The 24214-nt window shown below is 47.9% G+C and overlaps 1 protein-coding gene across 1 annotated transcript in view; it reads right to left on the reverse strand.

The window, feature by feature from the left end:
- Window positions 1-24214, reverse strand: part of ACVR2B (activin A receptor type 2B) — a 131018-nt gene that overhangs the window by 24349 nt on the left and 82455 nt on the right. Inside the window, exons 2-5 of the mRNA XM_028750861.2 lie at window positions 15563-15770; window positions 8924-9033; window positions 3268-3419; window positions 441-584 (exon numbers count right to left, since the gene is read on the reverse strand). Of these exons, the coding sequence (XP_028606694.1) occupies window positions 441-584; window positions 3268-3419; window positions 8924-9033; window positions 15563-15770 (614 nt within the window). The remainder of the gene's footprint in view (window positions 1-440; window positions 585-3267; window positions 3420-8923; window positions 9034-15562; window positions 15771-24214) is intronic.

Raw genomic sequence — 24214 nt, forward strand, 5'->3', positions numbered from 1 at the left:
CATCAAGAGACAAAGAAGCAGCAAACCAACCCAAAGGAGAAGGAATACGAGACTCATAGAAAGTCTGGGCCTCCATATGGTGTTGGACTACAATTCCCATCATTACCTGGCCATTGGGCCATGTGGCTGGAACTGATGGGAATTGAATAAAAATAGCATCTGGGGAGCCACAGGTTTCCAGACACTTGGCTTGAAGTTTGAAACAGCCCATACGGTCTCCAGGTGTGCCAGTATTTCTGACCCTACAAATGGTCGCTCAATTAAAAATGGGGCTCCGGTTAAAAATCAGTTACCAACAAGAGGCGGGCATTGCAGGGGGGGTGACCCTTGTGGTCCCTTCCAACTCTACAATCCATTGATAATATATTTGGACTCCCTGCTCCAAGCAGCCATTGGGAAGCAATGTAATTCTGAATGGCAGGTACAGTCCTGGCACTCACCTGTATGGGGAAGATTTTGACTGCCACGTAGTCATTCATCAGCTGAGCTTTCCAGACGCAGCCGAAGCGGCCCCTGGCCTTGATCTCCAACAGCTGCAAGGGTTTAAGTCCAACCAACGGAGAAGGGGGTGGCAGACCCGGGTCCTGCAAACAAGGTGTGGGGGGGTGATATAAAGAGACAAGTTGGAAGTTGGGGCCGTTTTTGTTTCAGGTATGACCAAATGTGGGTGTGAGCTCTATCGTGCCTTTTCCCTAACCCAATAATGCTAGAAAAAGGCAACCTGTGCTGCTGTTAGAAGTAGTACGACTCATGCAACATGTTGGCGACTAAAATACACACAATAATTATACATTCTTTATCCATCTTCCGAGAAAAATACAAAACCTTGTGCAAAGCCACAGAAACTTGCAAACTACCCAGTCTAAGATGAACTTACAATGTCTGATTTCAATAGATTTTTCAAATGCTTAACTCAGTCTTTTGTTTTCTTTATCTTTTTAGGCAAGTTCATGAAGATACCAACAAAAGGTAAGTTCGGTGTTGTTCACAATACCGAGCGATGCTAGTGAAGTTGTACTTGGACTGCCAGGGCAAAACAGGTGCAAAACGCCAGCACCCTGTCTACAACTTCATTAACATCCATCTGCAACTTCACTAGCATCTCTCGGTATTGTGAACAACACCGAACTTACCTTTTGTTGGTATCTTCATGAACTTACCTAAAAAGATAAAGAAAAGGCTGAGTTAAGCATTTGAAAAATCTATTGAAATCAGACATTATAAGTTAATCTTAGACTGGGTAGTTTGCAAGTTTCTGTGGCTTTGCACAAGGTTTTGTATTTTTCTCAGAAGATGGATAAAGAATGTATAATTATTTTGGAAATTATTGTGTGTATACTTTTCCCTAATCCAGGCTGGTTGAGGTATAGAACGAACTAAGGAACTAATGCTGGATTGCCAGATGCCTCCCCCAGGATAAAATTAGAGGATTCCCAAGGATCCTACAGGCAGTCTTTTCAATTTCAAGCCGGGAGAAGCATCTCTTAGGTCTTCCAGCCTGGGCGAGGGGCTCTCCTATTCCCAGGAAGCTTACTCAGGACTTAAAGATAAAGGTAAAGGGACCCCTAACCATTAGGTCCAGTCGTGACCGACTCTGGGGTTGTGGCGCTCATCTCGCTTTATTGGCCGAGAGAGCAGCGTACAGCTTCCGGGTCATGTGGCCAGCATGACTAAGCCGTTTCTGGCGAACCAGAGCAGCACACGGAAACGCCGTTTACCTTCCTGCCAGAGAGGTACCTATTTATCTACTTGCACTTTGAGGTGCTTTCGAACTGCTAGGTTGGCAGGGGCAGGGACTGAGCAATGGGAGCTCACCCCATCGCGGGGATTCGAACCGCCGACCTTCTGATCGGCAAGTCCTAGGCTCTGGGGTTTAACCCACAGCGCCACCCGCATCCCCTACTCAGGACTTACTCAGAGGTAAATAGCGGGTGTAAGGAAAGGCTTCAAGTAAAACAGAATTAGTGACCCACTTCCTCAAGGTGGGGAGCAGGAAAGGCAGGTAAAATGGGCCACCACTTCTGTTTTACTCAGTGCCATTCCTTACATTCGCTATTTACATTGAAGTTCGTTTCGCACGTTATGTAAAAGCAAACCCAAGTTTTTGCCGCTGTGGGTACACTGAATGGGGGAGCTGCAGCCAATCTCAGCCCCATGGTGAATGTACACATGAGACATACTTGAAGATATCTGATTGTTTCATGCCTACATTGATCACGTGGTTGTTTTATAAGAAGCTAAAAATGTAATTTGCCCAAGTCTCCAAACTATAAGGGCTCTACGAATACAAAGTCTGACCTTGGTAAGTTTTTATCACAATGCATTTGAAAAGGACTAATGTGCCTTAACGCTTAAATGTATCCATCTGTACACTTTCAATGCTAAGGAATGGCACTGACTTGTTTCTCAACCTCAAAAGTCTGACTCAGTAAAGAAAACAATGAAAAGAAATAAAAGAAATATTTCCACCACCACCCCTTCCAGGGTTTCAGTTGACTGATCATGCATTATCCTAACTAAAAGTGTTAATTCAACAGGAAAATTAGGCCAATGCAAACTCAAGCAACTTTTCACCCAACAGTCACAGAACTTTTAAAAAGTAATATTCTGTATGAGATATCCAGGCTTGTTTTGTGGCGACTATGACACTTTTTCTTGACCATACCTAAACTGCCCTGCCTTCCCCAATTACGTTTGAAACAGAATACAGGGAGCCATTTTGTTTTTGTGTTGATTTTTTTAAGAAAAACAGCAACACAGAACAAACTGGGTGGAAAGGTCTGTTTAATCCATCATCTAGCCAAGTAGTAGCCAGTTAAGACACCTCTGGGAAGCTCACAAACAGTGCTCAAAGGGACACTTTCCTTCTCTTGTTTCTCCCCAGCATCTGGTACTCAGGAGGTAAACAGCCTGTATTCATGGGACTGCACTAAGTTAAAGGCGCTTTGCAGCGTACTTACTGCACGGTCAAAACATTGCTGCGCAAGCGGAAAGGCAAGTACATTACTAAAGGTACTTACGCAACAGGTTGCACAACAGCAACCAGCTGTTGCACGAGGGGGAAAGAAAACCACGTGGCTGAAGACTGTCGCGCCACAGATTCCACAGCAAGAACCGGCTATTGCGCGAGGAGAATCGGCTGCTTCTCCCCTGTTTATCTGCCCAGCTCTCCCTTTCTAAATCCCGTTTGCAGAAGCGGTTTCTGCAAATGCATAACCGCCTGAAACCACCCTTAGGTTTCCCAGGTGCCCCTTGCTTCTCGCCTACCTCACTGATGTCGACGTGCCCGTAGGGGGGCTTGCGGTGCCGGTACATCCAGAAGGCAAGGAGAATGGCGATGGAGAGGGCAATGATGGGGAGCAGAGAGTAAACCAGAATGTTGAGCAGCGAGAGGCTTGGCGGCGGAGGCTCATAGACCACTGCAGGAAGAGGAGGGAAGGAACAGTAAGGATCCCAGACAGGGTAAGAATTGTCTTGCCGCTTAAGACGAAATGACCGTTCGCTCCAGCATCCCAAGGCAGAATTCCATCACCCTGGTTGGATTTTGGTTCTTAATTTATTTTAATCTGTTTATTGCGTTTATACCCCCAAAACAACCCTGTGAGGTTGGCCAGGCTGAGAGACAGTGGCTGCCTCCACGGTGACATATGGCTGAGTGGGGATTTGAGTTTATACAGAATGTAATAGGCTATTAATATCTGCATGCATTAATAGGATAATAACACTATATCAATTTATATAAGACTGTATAGGAGTTTATTACATTGCATTTTTGTTTATGCACCTCTTTGTTCTCTGTTTTCCCTCACACACCCACACCCCGTTCTGCCCTCACAGGGGTCAGTTATTTAGTGATAGCAAATCTGCCTATTAGTATTAGGTTGAAGGAATAACAATGCTGCCCCTTTAAGAAAAGATAGTGCCTTTTCCCCCTTTTGAGACCCCAAGGCAGGTTGGGAAATGTAGGCACAGCAATAGTCTACTTTTAATTGGCTCTGCCAGAGAGCAGAGCCTATTGGCTTTGGCCAGAGCCGGAAGAAGCCTCCCTTTCTCCTTTGTAATCTAGTGACAGCCTAGTTATGGCAAAGTCCAAGAAGAAGGGCAAACTCACTTTGTCCTTACAGAGCTCCACAGAAAACTTCATTCAGAGCCATTGGAATGCAAGCAATATTTCTACATGTGCCTCGATTATCTTCAATAAATCTATGTATGAGAGCTTTGTCGAGTTTTGTTAATACTATCCACAAAGAGAGAGAAATCTCCAGACAGAACAGTAAGGACAAATGAATGATGCGCTCTCTTTCTCTCTAACAAGAATTTGCAACTGAAAGTGGTTTACAAATCAGCCTTCTCCTTGTGCATGTGAAACCAGCCCTGTTAGTCTCCCAGAGCAATTTACAAATGCAAACAAGGTTCTCAAAGTATCAGCCTGCAAGCTCGCTAGCCCTGGAATTCTCCCTGCCTACCCTCTGCATTGAAGAAAAGTGCATCCTGCTTTTCCTAGCAACTCTGCAAACTTATGCAACTCAGTAACTCTCCTCACCCAGCAAGTGTTCTCCACTGCAATTCCATTGAAGTGCTAATTCTCCACTGCAAAGCCCACACACCTTCTCAAACAGCTAAACTGAAAGATTACAGGAATAAAACCCTCCAGAGAAAGCCACACCTCATCTAATGTTGAGATATGGTACCGCAGCCTTCCAATTTTAAGTGTATTTGTACCAGATTCCTTAAAAAAATGGGAGACCATTCTGAAAAAGCAACCAAGCAGGGGATGAGACAGGAACTAGCTTCTGATACAGCTAATGGTGCCACAGGGTCTTCGGGTCAAAACAGACTTAGGAAGCTGACCCCCAAAATGAGAGCTACCTTAGAGGAACATAAGGCAAATCAGGTAAGGCGGCTTGACAGAGGCTGCAGAAAGACATTCTGGAGACTGATGGTGCAACACTCCTGGAGAATAGGCCTCACCAGAGGACCCGCTTGGCCAAACACCTGGTGCAATGGACATCTTACACAGATTGCCTCTCCGCCATTTTTGCGCAACTACACCCCAGTGATACCTGCGATGAGTGGCTGCATTTCAAGCAGGTTAACGGCCAGAAGGACTCCACTTTCCATGAGGCCATGAACACTTTGGAGAAGCGCATAAAGCAGTGGTGTCCAAACTTTTTTCAAAGAGGACCACATTTGATGAAGTGAAGGGCCATGAGGGCTGACCAAAGGACCGACCAAAGTTGTTGAGCTTTTAGTGTTGAGGTTGGTTTTTTTTAGGATTTTACCTCAGGAAATAAACTGCCACAGGGCCAGATTAGGCCCCCGAAACAGACTTTGGACATGCCTGGCATAAAGGAACAAGAAGCACTGCTTCTCACAGAGGCTGACAAGACAGCTGATGAACCAAAGCCGCATTCTCAAGGCAGTGGCCCAGGCTTCTCTACTGTTAAGGTCTTACTCCAGCTCCATCTCAAGTTTGTCAGTAGTCACTTCAGGACGCCACTCCTCACAGCACAAACACTCTCCTTGTTCTCGCCGCTCCTCGCTGACAGGGAGCTCTCACTCCCACTCTTACGCCAACAGATCGTCTTATCCATCCAGAGCATCACGTATGGCAGATGAAGTAACCCTCACAAAGGAGGAGGCAGCAGCTGCGGGAAAGCGCGTCGAGTTTGCCAAGAAGGAAGAAGTCTTGAGGAGAGAAGCTGCGGTGCAGGAAGCTAAGCTTCGTACCTTGAAACAAGAGGCAACAGCTGCACAGGTTGTCGCTCTCCATCACCCTCATCTTAGATCGATCACCAATCAGATTCCCACTCTGGATCCCGAGGCACCGATTCTGCTGCTACTAGGAGTAAACTGCTCTGACCTGCTTTTGTGCAGTGAGCCACCTTTCACCAATGTGGGCCTCAATGTCTTCGGACCTTGGAGCGTGGTTGCACACAAGACAAGGGGAGGTCAAGCTAACAGTAAGCGTTGGGCAGTTCTCTTGACGTGTTTGAGTATCCGTGCTGCCCAAATCAAGGTCCTTGAGTTCATGGGACACTTCCAGCCTCATCAATGCCCTGAGAAGATTCGTGCCCGTACGTGGGCCTATCAGACTCCTCAGGTCTGATTGTGGCACAAATTCTGTGGGTGATTTCTGCATGAAACCCTCAACATGCAAATATGTTGCATCGCCCCTTCCAGTCACTACACACCATTACCTCAAGTAAAGGGACCCCTGACCATAAGGTCCAGTCGCGGATGACTCTGGGGTTGTGGCGCTCATCTTGCTTTTCTGGCCGAGGGAGCCGGCGTACAGCTTCCGGGTCATGTGGCCAGCATGACTAAGCCGCTTCTGGTGAACCAGAGCAGTGCACGGAAACGTCGTTTACCTTCCCACCGGAGCGGTACCTATTGATCTACTTGCACGTTGATGTGCTTTCGAACTGCTAGGTTGGCAGGAGCAGGGACTGAGCAACGGGAGCTCACCCCGTCGCAAGGATTCGAACCGCCGACCTTCTGATCAGCAAGCCCTAGGCTCTGTGGCTTAACCCACAGCGCCACCCGCGTCCCATACCTCAAGTTAGAGAAGATAAAGAGAGTCCTGCCATATCAGGCCAATGGGCCATCCTAGGTGGCACATCCTGCTTTGCCACCTGAGGAGAAAGGAGCAGCGTCACTTTCTCCTGCCCTGTTCCTCCCACCATACCTGCTCCCACCGGCCCTGCTTGTCTGCCCACACTCCTGCAATTTCGGGAGAGACTGTGCCCGATCTGAGCAATTCCGGGTGTGATTTTAGCTGGTGCTGGCGGCACTTCTACGCTGGCAGCAGGGCGCCCACGGGGCAGCCAACCTAGGGACTTCTGCTGCCTGAGGCCTCCTCCTCAGTCTGCTTAATGGCAGGGCCAGCTGCGCCCGGCATCCTGTCCTCTGTGGCCAACCAGATGCCTCTGGGAAGCCCACCAGCAGAACCTGAGCACAACAGCTCTCTCCCTGCCTGTGATCCCCATCAACTATCACCCAGGGCCATGCTGTCTCCCAACAGTGGAGGCAGAATGCAGCCGTCATGACTAAGCTTTCAGTCGGGAATAGCTTCCAATGAACCACCTGACTAGGTTCAAGGTGCTGATAGGTAAAAGGTAAAGGTACCCCTGCCCGTACGGGCCAGTCTTGCCAGACTCTAGGGTTGTGCGCTCATCTCACCCTATAGGCCGGGAGCCAGCGCTGTCCGCAGACACTTCCGGGTCACGTGGCCAGCGTGACGAAGCTGCTCTGGCGAGCCGGAGCAGCACACGGAAACGCCGTTTACCTTTCCACTAGTAAGCGGTACCTATTTATCTACTTGCACCCGGGGGTGCTTTCGAACTGCTAGGTTGGCAGGCGCTGGGACCGAGCAACGGGAGCGCACCCCGCCGCGGGGATTCGAACCGCTGACCATGCAATCGGCAACTCCTAGGCACTGAGGTTTTACCCACATCGCCACCCGCATCCCAAGGTGCTGATACCAGTGTACAAAGAAGCATTATACTGCCTGGGACCAGGACACTCAAAAGATGGCCTTGCCCTTCATATTGATCACTATACTCTGTAGGGGAGGACCTCCTTGTAGAGACCATCTCATCAGGACTCCTCTTCGGTGAGGGCGCAACCTTTTGGAACTCCTTCCCATTACATCTCAGACAGGAGCTGTCTCTCTGTCCACTTTCTGGTGTATGCTGAAGAGTTTCCTTTCCCCGCCGATCTTTCAGGTGAAGATTTTTTCTACCCGAGTCTGCATCAGTACAGGCCTTTATCTTGCATACAGATGGACACTTTTGCTCTTGGTGTTTTTCACAGTTACATTGCTAGATGAGTTTAAGTGCCCCAAGTTTTAAGGGTGCTGCTAATGCAAAGTTTCACCTTGGAGACTTTTTTTTTTTAAGCACTTCAAAAGGAGACTATAATGTGTTGCTCTCAAATGGTCTGAATGCTACTGGATCCATCCGCGCAATATCAATGCAGGGGGGAAAGGAATTGCCGACTCATTTGTTTACCTCCAATCTGATTCAGCAAAAAAAAACAACCGAAGGAAGAAAAGAAATTATTTTCCCCCTCCTGCATTTCAATTGGGTTGGCTTTGTCGTTACATGTTACAAAGCGTTATTTTGAAAGGGGGGAAATATCACAATGCACCTTGCTCCAGCTTTCTGTTCGTGGCCTTGCTCGCTTTATACCGCTTGGATTGGATTTGGCTTTTAACAGAGATTCTGGTTTTGAATTCTTGTTTGCTTCAAGCCACCTGATTATTTGGCCAAGCTGGTTCTGGGTTTGAAAACCTGGCTTGCCCAAGTCTAGCCTCTGCACTGGGGGAGGGCCGTAGCTCAGTGGCAGAACACCTGCCTGGGAAGCAGAAGGCTGTGGGTTCGATCCCCAGCATATCTGGGTAGGACAGGGAGGGTCCCCTGCCTGAAACTCTGGGCTGCCCCCTGGGGGTGAGAGTAGACCATGCTGAGCCAGATGAATCAACAGATCGCTATTCAGCAGCTTTCCCTCTTCCTCAGCACCACTACTTACCATGCCAGCTGCCATTTGGCCAAGAGCTAATTGAGATACTTAGCTAAATCTGTGCAAACCAGACTATCTCATTCCCTTCCCACAAGCGTTCTGCCTGCAGTGATGCGCCCCAGAAATCCTGCGAGAGAGAAAAGGAGCGCATTTCTTTTGCTTCACAGGTGGAGAGAGACTAGCGTGCAATTCACTTCACCCAGAAGACCGAGAAACAACTAAGCAACATTCTGTAGAAACTTAAAATTTTTGAGAACTCCTCGACTCTGCAATATGAAATGCCACTGCTCTAATTAGGTTCCGTGTTCTGTTGCCGAGCCAGGAATTCAAGGTTAGCAGAAACCCACTGAAGTCACCTTCCAATACAAAGAGTTTTGTTCTTGATAAACAAAAGCCTCACCTTCTGGGCCAGTAACTTCGGGTAGGTGAGTGAACTTCTCATTGCAGTAGTTTCCTTCACAGCAGCAGAAAAACACTTGTGGGCTCTCTTCTGTGGCCACACATTCCTGCCTATATATATAAATATATACAGCAAGACAACACAAAAGAAAATAAGATAAAAGTCAGTGGATTCTTATATTGCCCTCAGAAGAAAGGTGCACAATGAATTGTCTTTATCCTATTTAGTGCTGGCTTTCTGCTGTATTTTGCCAATCCACCGAACCTTTTGTTATAAGGAGGCAGAAAGCTCGCCGCATGAGATCTCAAGAGCCCTTTACCCGCACAGGAACTTTGCAGAAGGGCGAGTTAAAACTCTTAAAGGTATAGCCTCAATATACAAGTTTTGCTCCAATATCCTTGCGCTTTGAGAACATATACATGCCCACACGTTGCTTCCCCCTTGTATTTCAAAGGAAACAGGCAGAAGGGACAAGGAAACTTTCCAGCACCACACAGAGCCACTGCAGCAATGTTATTACGAGATGAAAGGCCAGGGCTAAGCTACCTGAAAAGGCCAGCTGCCCCCATGTTTCTCCCCCAGAGGCATGTGCAGAGGGGTAAGGGACACGAGGCGGCCATGGCTGTTTAACGGCTTCTTTCATGGTGCCATTAGAACATTTCCCAAAGTTAAGACACCATGAGCAGCGGTTTGGGGGTTTGCTTGCTTTTTTTAAAAAAGCAGTAATTTACAGGTGGGACTTTGCTGGCAATGAGTCTTCTCTTTTGTGGCAGATTGCACCAAATCCACCTGTAAATGATGCCAGCAAATGCCTGCCAGCACAGCATTGCCGCAATTAAACCGCACCTGTATGAAGGCGGTTGCCGTCCTCTGCTTCAAATTAAAAAGGTAAAGGGAGCCCTGACCATTAGGTCCAGTCGTGACTGACTCTGGGGTTGTGGTGCTCATCTTGCTTTATTGGCTGAGGGAGCCGGCATACAGCTTCCGGGTCATGTGGCCAGCAGGACTAAGCCGCTTCTGGCGAACCAGAGCAGTGCACGGAAACGCCGTTTACCTTCCCGCTGGAGTGGTACCTATTTATCTACTTGCACTTTGACATGCTTTCGAACTGCTAGGTGGGCAGGAGCAGGGACCGAGCAACGGGAGCTCACCCCGTCGCGGGGATTCGAACCGCCGACCTTCTGATCGGCAAGCCCTAGGCTCTGTGGTTTAACCCACAGCGCAACCCGCGTCCCGTTGTCCTATCTTAAGATGCTACTTAACAACACTGCACCAACTCTTCCACCTATCAATGGTTGCTTTTGGAAGTGTATACACTAAACCCTTCAGGGAAGCAAAAATTACTTTACGATCTTTCCGAACCACAGATTTTCCTTCTTCTGCAGCAGTCTGACCTGCTTCCCCTGGTCAAGCGATGATCTGAGCCAATGTGATAAGGGAGAATGATTTGTGGCAACTGCTTCCTGTGTGATGCTATCGAGCAGTGAGCCGCAGCTTATCAGGCAGCAAGCTCTGAGCTCATTTATAAGTTATGCCCGTCGATTCATTTGCACAAATAGCTGCTCACACTTGTGGCCGATGCCTCACATAGGAATTGCAGTTGGCTCCAGGAGCTCTGTACTGATGGAAAGGGAGAACGAAGACAAGAGAACAGAAACCTTGGGTATCTACCTCAAGCTGTCTGTAACGGAAGCTACATGCCAACAAATTTCCCTGCAGTGCCCTCTGTCCTTCCAAAGAGGATTCAGTCAGTGGCTACTGATTATATCAGGCTTCCTCAAACTCAGCCCTCCAGATGTTTTTGGCCTGCATCTCCCATGATCCCTAGCTAGCGGGACCAGTGGTAAGGGATCATGGGAATTGTAGTCTCAAAATGTCTGGAGAGCCAACTTTGAGGAAGCCTGGATTATATGGACCATAGCATAGTGGCAAAGTATCCGACTTGAACGCAGAAGGTCCCGGGATCAATCCCTGACTATTATTTTATTTATTTAATTAAATTAATAACGTGTGCAGAGGCAGGCGACCAAGATGATCAAAGTTCTGGAAACCAAACCGTATGAGGAACGGTTGAAGGAGCTGGGTATATTTAGCATGGAAAAGAGGAGACCGAGAGGGAGATATGGTAAAAAAGGTAAAGGTACCCCTGCCCGTACGGGCCAGTCTTGACAGACTCTAGGGTTGTGCGCCCATCTCACTCAAGAGGCCGGGGGCCAGCGCTGTCCGGAGACACTTCCGGGTCACGTGGCCAGCGTGACATCGCTGCTCTGGCGAGCCAGAGCCACACACGGAAACGCCGTTTACCTTCCCGCTAGTAAGCGGTCCCTATTTATCTACTTGCACCCGGGGGGTGCTTTCGAACTGCTAGGTTGGCAGGTGCTGGGACCGAACAACGGGAGCGCACCCCACCGCGGGGATTCGAACCGCCGACCTTTCGATCGGCAAGCCCTAGGCGCTGAGGCTTTTACCCACAGTGCCACCCGCGTCCCAAGATATGGTAGCCATCTTCAAATATCTGACGGGCTGTCACACGAAGGATGGAGCAAGCTTGTTTTCTCCTGCTCTGGAGGCAGGAGAACCGATGGCTTCCGAACCAACGGCTTCAAGTTACAAGAAAGGAGATTTTGACTAAACGTCAGGAAGAACTTTCTGACCGCCAGAGCTGTTTGACGGTGGAACGGTCCTCCCTTGGGAGGTGGTGAACTCTCCTTCCTTGGAGGTTTTTAAGCAGAAGATGGATGGCCATCTGCCATGGATAATTTAGTTGGGATTCCTGCATTGCAGTTGGGTAGGATAAACAAGCTTTGGGGGTCCCTTTCAACTCTACGATCCCATCATCATTAAATGTCCATCCCACCTATCTTCCTCCCATTCTCATTGTCCACCTTTTCCTCAGGGCTCAGTCTGCGCCACTTCCCAAACTCAGGGTAGCTCAGTGGCAGATAATCTGCTTTGCAACCAGGAGGTTCACAGGTTCGATTCCCAGCACCTCCAGGTAGGGCTGGGAAAAAGATTCCCTGCCCAAAACCCTGAGAAACTGCTACCAGTCAGTGTAGACAGTACTAAGCTAGATAGGCCAATGTTTTGACTGACCTACAGTGTGTTGGGCTGCTTCATGGGCTCCTAGGAATTGTTTATCTTCTATTAGTTATAGTCCTCCACTTTCAGTTATTGTTAGAAGCATACCCTAATACAATACTGGCCAGGGGAGGAAGCCCTCAATACATTTCAGACGTCTTCCAAAGCCTTTGGCTGACAGTAAGCAAAAACTTGAGTAATCAAGGGATAAGGGACAAGATACAATGCCTGTGTATGTGTGAACAGGTGTGCTGGGAAGGCAGAATGAAAACAGCCGCTCTAAAAGCAGGGCCATTATCACCCTGGCTAAGTGTGCTTTTCTGCTCCAGTAGGCAGCTCCGAATGACTAAGTTCTCCTTTTCTGCAGCACGTGGCTCTCGGAAGAACACGCTGCTCTCCACGTAATTGTACAGAACATTTCTCAGGGCACGCCAGAAATTATCGAGCATTTACTGTGTGAAAACACCCAGAAGCTCCTTAGCTTCCTGGATTTCACAACTGCGAGGAAAAGCAGGCCTTTAACGTTTGCTCTTATATGTAGATACACCAAATTGAAGGAGTTGAAAAGATGGGATTTAACAGGCCTGCAGTCATGTATAATAAAACTGCTCCTTGTTGCTGAAAAGATGGGAGTATTCCTTCCTTCCTCTATCACAACTCCTTCTGGTCCCCAGTCTCCAGGTGTTTTGTGAACTTTCTGCTGGTTTTCAGGCATGGGATAATTTGATGGGGCAGGCTAGTAAACTAATTGCAGCTACTTTAGTATAAGGTTCCCCGGTTACGTGGCAAATTGGGCTTTTTGAGCACTTGTGCTTCCAAGGGCGGGGAGAGGCCAGTAAGCAGGAAGTGATGTCATAAAGCAACGCCGGATTTAAGGCGATGCAGGCGGTTCCCCTGCACAGGGTGCCGAGCTGAAGGGGAGCAAAATAATAGTCAATAGAAATTATTGTAAAAATGAGAAATATCTAAGGGGGTGGACCAAATTTTGTCCTTGCTCAAGGCTTGTTAGCAAAGTACGCCCCTGTATAGAGGGGAGGAGTTTGGGTCATTTATTAAGAGGGATAAGGAAACCGTGGCTCTTTCAGACTTGCTTGACTACAACTCCCATGATCCCTGCCCACTGGCCATGCTGGATAGGGCTGATGGGAGTTGGAGTCCAGCAACATCTGGAGGCTTGCATGTTCTCCCTGCCCCCCCCCCCCATTCTCATGGGATTCCTTTTAGAGGAAGGTACGCCAAGCAGGAGTGGCAACAATAGAAGAAGAAGAAGAAGAAGAGTTTGGATTTGATATCCCGCCTTTCACTCCCTTTAAGGAGTCTCAAAGCGGCTAACATTCTCCTTTCCCTTCCTCCCCCACAACAAACACTCTGTGAGGTGAGTGGGGCTGAGAGACTTCAGAGAAGTGTGACTGGCCCAAGGTCACCCAGCAGCTGCATGTGGAGGAGCGGGGAATCGAACCTGGTTCCCCAGATTACAAGACTACCGCTCTTAACCACTACACCAAACTGGCTTGGCGTTAGACTACTCGGCGTCATCATAATTTATTCCCATTTATAGAAGCAATTCATATACTAGGTGCGCTACACGAATAAAAAAACCACCTATAAAAACCACCTATAAAAAAACCACCTATCGCAGCAATCCATAAATTATAGGCGACCAAGAAATACGCAGCAGCGCAAAGCTTGAGATGGGGGGGGGGGGGGAATAATGGCAGGAGGGGTGGGGAAAATAAAGGACATTATACTGGTCAAAAGATGAGAAGCAAAGAGCCATCTCACCACCAGGCCCTACGAGACTGGGAAGAGGAAGGGAAGTCTAAGAGTGGTAACGCAAACTGGAGGAATTTCTGGTTTCTGTAGGAGCAGGAGGAGAAAAAGACTCCGAGAGGGAGATCGTGTAGCATGGCTGATCTGCTAACTGCCGAACAGCAATTTAGAAGGCTGAGCAAGGCAAAGAAATGACAAGGAACATAAACTAAATTAGGAAGATTTTTTTAAAAAAGGGACGTGCGGGAGGGGGTTGAGAGCAACATCGCCGGCTAACAGATGCAATGCAGAAATAGGAAATGAATGAATTGCAGAAAAAAGCAGGGCGGGGGAAGAGAACGCTTAAGCCCTAGGAAGATAAGAGAAACTGCAGGAACAGAGGGAACTACCTTATACAGAGTTAGACCAATGGCCCATCAAGCTCACTATTGCCTACACGGACTGGCAGAGGCTCTGCAAGGTTTCAGGTAGAGGACATTCCCAGCCTTACCTGGAGAAGCCGGGGACTGAACCTGGCACCTTCTGCTTGCAAAGCAGGTGACCAACCACTCAGCCACAGCTCTTCCTCAGATGTCAGCAGGAACAGGCTGAGACTACAACCCTAAACACTCTTATCTAGGAATGATTCTTGTTAAAGTCATTGTGGCTTATTTCTGAGTGGACACGTATAGTTGTACTCTCCAGCTGAGATGGGGTTTGTGTGTGTATTTGGAAATTAACTAACTGTGAATGTAATGAACGGAATTGTCAAGTTGCAGTTAATATAGTAAGAATTGTCAATGTCAGCTGGCTGGTATTTTTTTGTTTGTCTTTTGTTGTTTAAATTATTAGCGAATAAAAAAGTATTTTTAAAGATTTTTTTTTTTCAAAACCAGTCCATTCCAATGGATACTATCAGGGCTTTTTTCTCTCGCCAGAAGTCAGTGCTGGCACCTCTCAGGTGGGCGCCATTGCCATTATAAGAGAACAAGGGAGGTGTTCGTGTTGAGTTCCAGCACCTCTTTTTCTAGAAAAATAAGGCCCGTATAGTTAAAGCTATGGTTTTCCCAGTGGTGATGTATGGAAGTGAGAGCTGGACCATAAAGAAGACTGATCGCCGAAGAATGGATGCTTTTGAATTATGGTGCTGGAGGAGACTCTTGAGAGTCCCATGGACTGCAAGAAGATCAAACCTCTCCATTCTTAAGGAAATCAGCCCTGAGTGCTCACTGGAAGGACAGATCCTGAAGCTGAGGCTCCAATACTTTGGCCACCTCATGAGAAGAGAAGACTCCCTGGAAAAGACCCTGATGTTGGAAAAGATGGAGGGCACAAGGAGAAGGGAACGACAGAGGACAAGATGGTTGGACAGTGTTCTCGAAGCTACGAACATGAGTTTGACCAAACTGCGGGAGGCAGTGGAAGACAGGAGTGCCTGGCGTGTTCTGGTCCATGGTGTCACGAAGAGTCGGACACGCCTAAAGAACAACAGCACTGAATAAAAAAGTGTTTCAGCCACTCTGAAAACTCAAGTGGTTGTGTAGGGTGGATGGCAAAATTTGCATTCATTGCCCCGCCTGCCCCCTTTTGCCTCTGGCCCCGCCCAGCGCTGACACGTGGCCCTGCAGATGAAAAGAGGGAGGAGCCTCCCCAACCTGGGCATGGGGCTTCCAGCTGCTATAAACAAAGCTCCCAGCCTGAGCGACTTCATGGCTGAAGCTCCAAGCTCCATGGACTGGAGGGCAAGGGCGCACATGTAAGGAGGAGGGAGGAGTGTGCTGCTGCTCCCTGGTTCTGCCGGTGCCCTCTCACCTGTCGTAGCAGTTGAAGTCGTCAAGCCAGCACCCTTTCTTCACCAGTTCGATGGAGCCGGAGTTGTTTCTCCAGGATGCGTAGCAATGGAGGCGTTTGTCCTTCTCCCCTTCACAGCGCTCCACCCCGCTCTGGTTGGTCTTTTCCAGCTCCCAGTTGGCATTGTAATAGATGCATTCCCGGGTCTCGGCCTCACCATGGCCTGGCCCTGCAGGGCAGAATAATAATAATAATAAGTAATACATTTTTATTTATACCCTGCCCTTCCCGGTTCAGGAAACCGGGCTCAGGGCGGCTAACAACAAATTTAAAACACTTAATTGATGCTACCAAAAAAAAAGAGCATAAAATACGGTATAAAATATAAATAACAATAAAATCGAAAATCAATTTAGGGAGAAAATCCATCCAATAAACATTAGATGATCACCAGGGCTAGCTGGCTAAATTAGTCCCACTTGGGCCAGCAAGGAGACCAGGGGAGAACCAGCTGTGGGATCCCAGAGCGGGCAATCTTCACAAAAAGGGGAGGGAGAGGGAAGGAAGGGGAACAAAAGATCAGGCCAGGTTCAAATTGAAAGCCAGGTGGAATAGCTCTGTCTTACAGGCCCTGCGGAAGGGAGTTAAATCCTGCAGGGCCCTGGTCTCATGGGACAGAGCATTCCACCAGGTCGGAGCCATCACTGAGAAGGCCCTGGCCCTGGTGGAGGATAATCTGACTTCCTTAGGGCCCGGGACCTCTAAACTATGATTATTCATGGACCTTAAGAAGCAAAATGGACGTTGTTTAATGACAACAGCCCCTGGGTATGTGCCGTCACTACCGCATACTTAGCAAGAGGGACAAGACAGCCGTACCAGCACGCTAAAGTTCGCTTCATCTGATGCATCATATTTTGTAATCCTTGAACACTTACGGAATAATGCATTTTCTACAGTGCCGCTTGGCTATTGTTTCAGCTCTGCTATAAGCCATGGCTAGTTGGCTGCCCCTGGGATTGCAAGGATACCAGAGCATCGTACCCAACACCACACAAGGAGCCAGTGACAGAGAGGAGGATGTTTAAGTTATGCCTCCAGGTCCGGCATAGGCAAACTTGGCCTTCCAGATGTTTGGGACTACAATTCCCATCATCCCTAGCTAAGAGGACCAGTGATCAGGAATGATGGGAATTGTAGTCCCCAACATCTGGAGGGCCGGAGTTTGCCTATGTCTGCTCCAGGTCCTCTGGGATGCTAGGTTTTTTTAAAAAAGCATGAAGGCTTGCCAATTGGCTTACTGAGAAGGAAAATGTACATGCAATATTCTGCCCAACCAAAGTGTGATGAAGCCTAAGGGGTTTAACTATTGACACCACCAACTCCTCCCCACCTACCACAGCTTCCTACTACAGAGGAAACATGATGAGGAGCTATAAGTTTCAAAAATAAATAGCACGAGCCTCTTCCGTATGTATTTAATAAGGTGTCCTTTGTACAAACTGCACATACTACGTTCACCACAACAGACGATCCTGCTGGCCAGCAGTTTCACAGCGGCCAAACAAACATACAACCTGCATTGTTTTTTCAATCTGAAGAAAAACAGGGATGCAAAACCTCAACACTTATCTCAAACCTAGAAACACGCACAAACCTTACAGTTCCAACAACGCACAAATGTTGAAAGCTGCAGCGCACACACAGAGGCCACCCACCATTTCTCCTCCTCTGTTCACACACAAAAAAACTGCAAATGATTAAGCAAAAAGTAGGTAGTACAGAAATACGCATACTCCACCACTGCTCTTTCTTACCACTAATATTAAATTAAAATCCAAGGTGCTCAAATTAGTGATTGCATTGTTTTCCAGGCTAGCTACAAAGAATGCAATTCGTTGAGAGCATGGACTAGGATTGGCTGAGTGCTGCAGAGGCTTATCCAATTTCAAATAGATGCTGGTCAATAAAGAGTGTGTGGCTTTGAAATTCCTGGGTTGTTGTTTTTTAATTGCTTGACATTCTCCTTGGGAGGGCTGCTCCCATCGTGATTTTAAGAGAAAAGTTTAATATAGCAACATTCAAACTGGTCCGCGGTCCATCTAGCGAACCCATGTTGCCAAATCCCGATTGAAAACCGTAATAGGAAACTGCATATTTATGATGCAAGTTCAATGGGGCTGTAATATTCCCTGGAAAAGGGTATCCATTATGCTGTTTGCAGCTGTGCTATTTTGGGGGATATACAGCAGCAACTACAGCTTCCTTAATCAAGACATCTGGCAACCGTGGTATTATCCCACTTTGTCCTTCAGTCAAAGGGAGAGGCCACCCTGCTGTCAGATGTTCAGGAGTCGGGGTATCAGGCCAAAGCTCCCGTGTGCTTGGGAAGCCATGCAGAAGACTGCTGGAGATTTAGGAGCAGAGAATGCTACCTTCTACTGAGTGAGACCAATGTGCATCTAAGCTCAGTATTCTATGCTGACTAACAGTGGCTCTCCAGGGTTTTCAAGGCAGATAATATAGGTGCCTGGAATTGACCCTGAGACCTTCTGCATGCAAATGCAGGCAAAATGCAGGCAAGATACTCTGCCACTGAAATGCAAGCTTTAAAAATGTGTTCAATGTCAGAAAAAAGCTGCAGCAGGGTCAGAATCCACAGGCAATGCTTCACCACCCCTTCAGTCAATACAGCAGCCTCCCCCTCCCCCCCCATCATGGGGAAATCCTTTTCTCTGAGTCGGAGGGTGTTCATTAGATCTATATATAAACCTGAGCTAAAATTCAGAATCCTGAGCCACGAAACCCCAAGTGTGCCGTCAAGGGAGGCAGAACCCTGCAGCCCGTGAAAACTACACAAATTTGCATCTATCTCCTCGCCTTGCATTATTTATTCTCTTGCAGCTCATCATAGGGAAAGTAGAGAGAGCTTTCCAAGGTGCTAATGTACCGCCCCAGCCCTCTGACAACCTTCCTCTTTTCTGCATTTTTCCAAGGCACAGCCTACACCCAGGGCTGTTATAAAGAAGATCAGGATCTTTTTGGTAAATCAGCTAAGTAGTCTATAACTCCCAATTTTGGAATGCCAGCAACAACAGCAAGGAGAAGGCTTTGGTCTCACACACTTAACTTGCCTGATCCATAAGCAAGTTGTATATCTCTGAGCCTCGGTGTTCACAAACTGTAAAACAAGACCTTTCAACTGAGACTACGGACACAAATTTGCTATCGCTAAAACTGGCTGACCATCATAGTTTCTGCTGGGGCTTCCCCAGCCCCTCTGTCTCGCAGGAACTCAGATGCAAGCTTCTACCTATGTATTCAGTTAACCCTGGCATATGCTCATGGTTTGCAGTAGCAAAAGCTGGCTATGAGGAAGTGACGGGTGAAGGCACCTGCGGGTGTCTGAAAGGTGCAGCAAGACTTTTTTTTTTTTTTAATAAGCTGGCCCTATCGGAAGCACGAGGGACGCGGGTGGCGCTGTGGGTAAAAGCCTCAGCGCCTAGGACTTGCCGATCGAAAGGTTGGCGGTTCGAATCCCCGCGGCGGGGTGTGCTCCCGTTGCTCGGTCCCAGCGCCTGCCAACCTAGCAGTTCAAAAGCACCCCCAGGTGCAAGTAGATAAATAGGGACCGCTTACTAGCGGGAAGGTAAATGGCGCTCTGTGTGCTGCGCTGGCTCGCCAGATGCAGCTTGTCATGCTGGCCACGTGACCCGGAAGTGTCTCCGGACAGCGCTGGCCCCCGGCCTCTTGAGTGAGATGGGCGCACAACCCTAGAGTCTGGCAAGACTGGCCTGTACGGGCAGGGGTACCTTTACCTTTTACTATCGGAAGCACAGCGCCGTTTGGGCTCTGCGTCAGGATGCACAACGTCCTGGGCCAGCACCGGTAGCAGGGAAATGGCTCCAGGGTTGTGGGTTCAGACCCCACATTGGGCAGAAGATTCCTGCATTGCAAAGGGGTTGGACTAGATGACCCTCGTGGTCTCTCCACCAACCTGACAATTCTGTGATACTATCGCCATGTCAACATGAGCAAGGATGCCATCAGCATCCTACCCAAAAATAGTACAAAAGGTTTTTTACAAAGGTAACGATATCTTTGCTGTTGTCAAGAGTCTCCTCTTTCTTTGTATGCTGCTATTTCACGAAACACACAATTAACTGGGATTTATTTATTTACTTGCATATCCAAGGTTTTAACACGCTTTCTTTCAGAAAGGGTGCACCTCTCAGAAAACGGTTAAGGAGAATGATCTTTTAATCGTTTTGTGCCTTAAGCTCCCGCACACAGGGTGGTTTTGTGGCAAGCTTTGCCCTCTATAGCAAAACTCCTTTCTCCCTCCCCTTTTCAGCTTCATTCATTCATTCATTTTATATACCGCCCTATACCCAGAGGTCTCAGGGCGGTTCACAGAACAAAATCAAAATATAAAACCACAAAATATATAATCAAAATAAAAAAAACAACCCAACCCCCCCCCAAAAAAACCCCCACATTTTAAAAGGGCATAGAATGAGATAAAAGCAACTGGAGACAAGGAAATTATTCAAAAGGAATAAGGCCTTTATTACATTTCTTTTTCCCAAGCTGCTAATAAAAGGCAGGCCTTGAGATGCAGAGAATGTGTTTAAAAGGACACATTATGACTAGCTCACACTGGTGGGAGGATGAAGTGAAGATTCTATTTCTCTGAACAATCTCAAGACTTTTTTTATTAAAAGGGCTTGCTGCTTATTTTTTTTACAAAGTATTCCCAACCACCACCAAAACAACAAAGGATTTAGGATACTGTATTCAGTTGCTGAACATGGCTTAAGCCAAGAAAGAGAGACCATCAAGTGAGGAGTGCGGGGAAAAGCTTCCATGTGACATTATGGCCGCCTGCTAAAGTATGCAATGCTTTTGGACTGGGAAGTCTGGGGTTCCAGTCTCCGTTCTCCAAGGAAACTCACTGGGCAGCCTTTGGAAAGCTTCTTTCGGCTTTGGGGAGCTTTTCACCAGATCCTGTTCTGCAGATCAGAGGCGAGACACATGAAACAGCCATCACCAAATGAACAGGAGGTGAGGGTCGCAAAAACTTGAAGTCAAATAAATCCAAACTTCTGGTTAAGTCATTGGGAGAATAAAAGGGGATTCCATGTTTTAGCACAGATTCCAACACAGGCTGAGCAAATGAGTTGTCATTTGTAGCAACATGTAAGAACAAGATGAGGGACACAGGTGGTGGTGAGGCTGTGAACATCCCATTCCTGCACCACAATGCCTTTTTTTTACATTCTCAGTTTTCGCCTCACTGCCATGAGGACCCAACCAGTGTTAGAAACGTAAGATTCATAAGAGCTAGGCGCCAAATGGCTCCTTAAACCAAGGTTGCAGTAACCAAAACGGAATGTCTAGTTGCCATGTTGGGGCAAGGCATATTTTTCAAATGACGGACTGACTAGGATTGATTCTCAGTTAAACATCTGGCTAGTTCAGGTGAAAAACTTGAGCTGGGTTAAGAACTTTCAAGGGCTTAAAGAAGAAAAGTCACTTGATCCAGGGACAGTCCGCATGTATCTTGGTCTATTCCGACCTTTTTTCTTAATGGTGACACGGACCATTCATAACGTATGGATATTGTCAGGTGGTGGTGTGGTTGCTCAAGAGCAAACAGGCAAGACTCCGACCTGTCTTTTCCAGGCTTTATTCTTAGTGCAAACTATTTACAGTGAAGAGCGTTGCAAGTTTATGTCTGGCTCAGTCGCTAGCAGAATCTGGGAGTGGCCGGTCCTTGTACCTCCCCCAGCATAAGTCGTGTGACCCCCATCCTTCTCCTCCCCTCTCTGCGCTGAAACCTACTGCACAGAGTAGGCGCTGGCAAGGGGGTACTTCCCTCCCCTCCGCTTTGCTCAGGCTCCGTGTTGAGGCTCTCCTTAGCATCTCCTGGTCCCTGCACCTCCTCCCCACTGGAGGCGGGGCTTTCCGCAAAACCTTCGGAGGTTCCCTATAACACAACTGCCCTTCCACCTCTCACCTCTGAGCTGATGGCAGTTCCCTGACAGATATTCTTCACAACTGCGAGCAGGGCGGCTGGGTAAGTGAAGACAAGTGACAACGATTCACTATAACGTCGTTCGCTGCTCCTGCTTAGGCTGCACAGAAAAAGCACTTTGTTTCCCGAAATTCATTCTGTCTATGCAGATAAAATATAACCGATTGAATCCTATAGGACGTGCAGTAGTCCATATCCAAGGATCCCCAGGCATACACCTCCAGATGGTGGAGATGCCATGCGCCACCCTGGCGCCCAGGAATCTTTATTTGGTTGTAAGTGCCCAATAGTCAGGTGCAAAAATGTGCCTGGCACCTGGCTAATTTTGAACACTGGACTCAACATGTGCTTGCTTTCAGTCTTCTTCCTTTTTTTGGTAAGACGTTGGAGCTGCTAAATTCCCCATTTGAAGAATTCTTCCTTTTTGGATTTGCTGGCACTGGACGAAACCACCTCCTGTTTGTGCATATATCGCTTTTGGAACTTAACAACACCAGGCATCTTACAGCAATATTCCCCAAACTGCGAATCACAACAGGCAAGTAAGCAAGTAAGAAATAAAAGTCAATTAATTATTAATTGAGGGCCCTGAGAGTCCAACCTGTGCCTCCCACGGGAGGTGGCACTGCGAGTGCCCTGCATCTCTGCGTGATGTGGCGTTCTGGATTCTGCCACACACATGTGCTTCTAATGCTTATATGCATTGGGCGCAACATTCACTCTCACATGAGACACATCAGATTTTTTTTTTTAAAAAGGTAAGGGACCCGTGACCGTTAAGTCCAGTCGCAAACGACTCTGAGGTGGCGGCACTCATCTCGCTTTATTGGCCAAGGGAGCCGGCGTACAGCTTCCGGGTCATGTGGCCAGCATGACTAAGCCACTTCTAGCGAAACCAGAGCAGTGCACAGAAACGCCATTTATATTCCCACCGGAGCGGTACCTCTTTATCTACTTGCACTTTGACGTGCTTTCAAACTGCTAGGTGGGCAGGAGCAGGGACCGAGCAACGGGAACTCACCCCGTCACAGGGATTCGAACTGCCGACCTTCTGATCGGCAAGTCCCAGGCTCAGTGGTTTACACCACAGCACCACCCGCTTCAAAGGAGGCTGCCCATTGTATCCCTGCATGAATTGTCATGATAGTTTTACCTCCTTCAAATCAGACATGTGCCACGATCAGTGTCTCATAGAAAAACACTGGCAACTGTTGCTCTCAGTTAGCCTTTGTGGCTGTGAGAGTTAAGTGCTCCTCATATCCAAAGTACAGTGGTACCTCAGGTTAAGAACTTAATTCATTCCAGAGGTCCGTTCTTAACCTGAAACTGTTCTTAACCTGAAGCACCACTTTAGCTAATGGGGCCTCCTGCTGCCACCACAGCATGATTTCTGTTCTCATCCTGAAGCAAAGTTCTTAATCTTTGTACTATTTCTGGGTTAGCGGAGTCTGTAACCTGAAGCGTCTGTAACCTGTAACCCGAGGTACCACAGTACTCCCAGCCAAGGAAGTTCTTCTCCTACATAGAAGCAGTCATTGCTCTTCCCCTCTGGTTCCTGGAAGACAGCGTGGATTCGACCGCACCACCCCTCACCTGAACAGCCTCTTCCAATGCTTCTGACACATCCTGTGCCCCCCACCTTTGGGGCAAGGAACCCCAGAAATCGCTGGTCCCCTTTCCTGGGTGTCAGCCCCCTGACCCTCTGCCTCCACCACAACTCCTCAGAGCCCTGCCACTTCACCTCTCAGATGTTTGTGAAACATGCTGCCTTATGCGATCTGGGCAGGGGCGCCCCAGTTCAACAGGCATATGCAGAACCCCTAAATAAATTCGTCAGGGAAGAAGTTTCAGATCTGCTCTGAAATGTGCTGAGTCTACCAAGACTGAGTTTCCCTATTGATCCTCCTTGACATTTTCAAATACCACAATTCCAAATTCAATTTGGTGGTAATTTGGTGGGGGGTGGGGGGGTGGAGGGACGATGTAATGCATGTAAGCAGGCAGGAAGGAGATGAAGTCCAGAAGGTCAAGTACCGGGCAAACTATGCCCCCCTAAGAATGAAGCTGTGCTTGTTTTGCTTTCTTTGCACCCTGTTCCACCTGAGAAATCAAAGCTCGAAAGCTGGCAGCCTTCTTGGCAGGTTGAAGCAGAGAAGGGAAATAAAACTGGACGATATGATCTCTGGGTTGCCAAGGCAGATTGTATAAAATGTTGTTATAAGACCTCCCAGGCAACATCGAGATCCACTGGGAAAATATTCCAGATACCATGGAAGAAAACTGCCTTATTGCAAGGGCCTTGGCAAAAGTTTTTGAAACCTTCACAAACTACAGTGCCCAGAATTCTTTGAAGGAAAGAAGATGCTTAAAGCAAAATGTTAGAAACTCAGATATACCGTATTTTTCGCTCTATAGGACGCACTTTTCCCCTCCAAAAATTAAGGGGAAATGTGTGTGTGTGTCCTATGGAGCGAATGCAGGCTCCTTGGCTTCAGCGATAGCAACGCGAAGCCTCCGAAGCGCAAAGGGAGTGCTCCCTCCGCGCTCCGGAGGCTTCGCGTTGCTTTCGCTGAAGCCTGGAGAGCGAGAGGGGTCGGTGCGCACCAACCCCTCTCACTCTCCAGGCTTCAGGGATA

Source organism: Podarcis muralis, chromosome 12 (assembly GCF_964188315.1).
Source record: "Podarcis muralis chromosome 12, rPodMur119.hap1.1, whole genome shotgun sequence".
NCBI lineage: Eukaryota > Metazoa > Chordata > Lepidosauria > Squamata > Lacertidae > Podarcis > Podarcis muralis.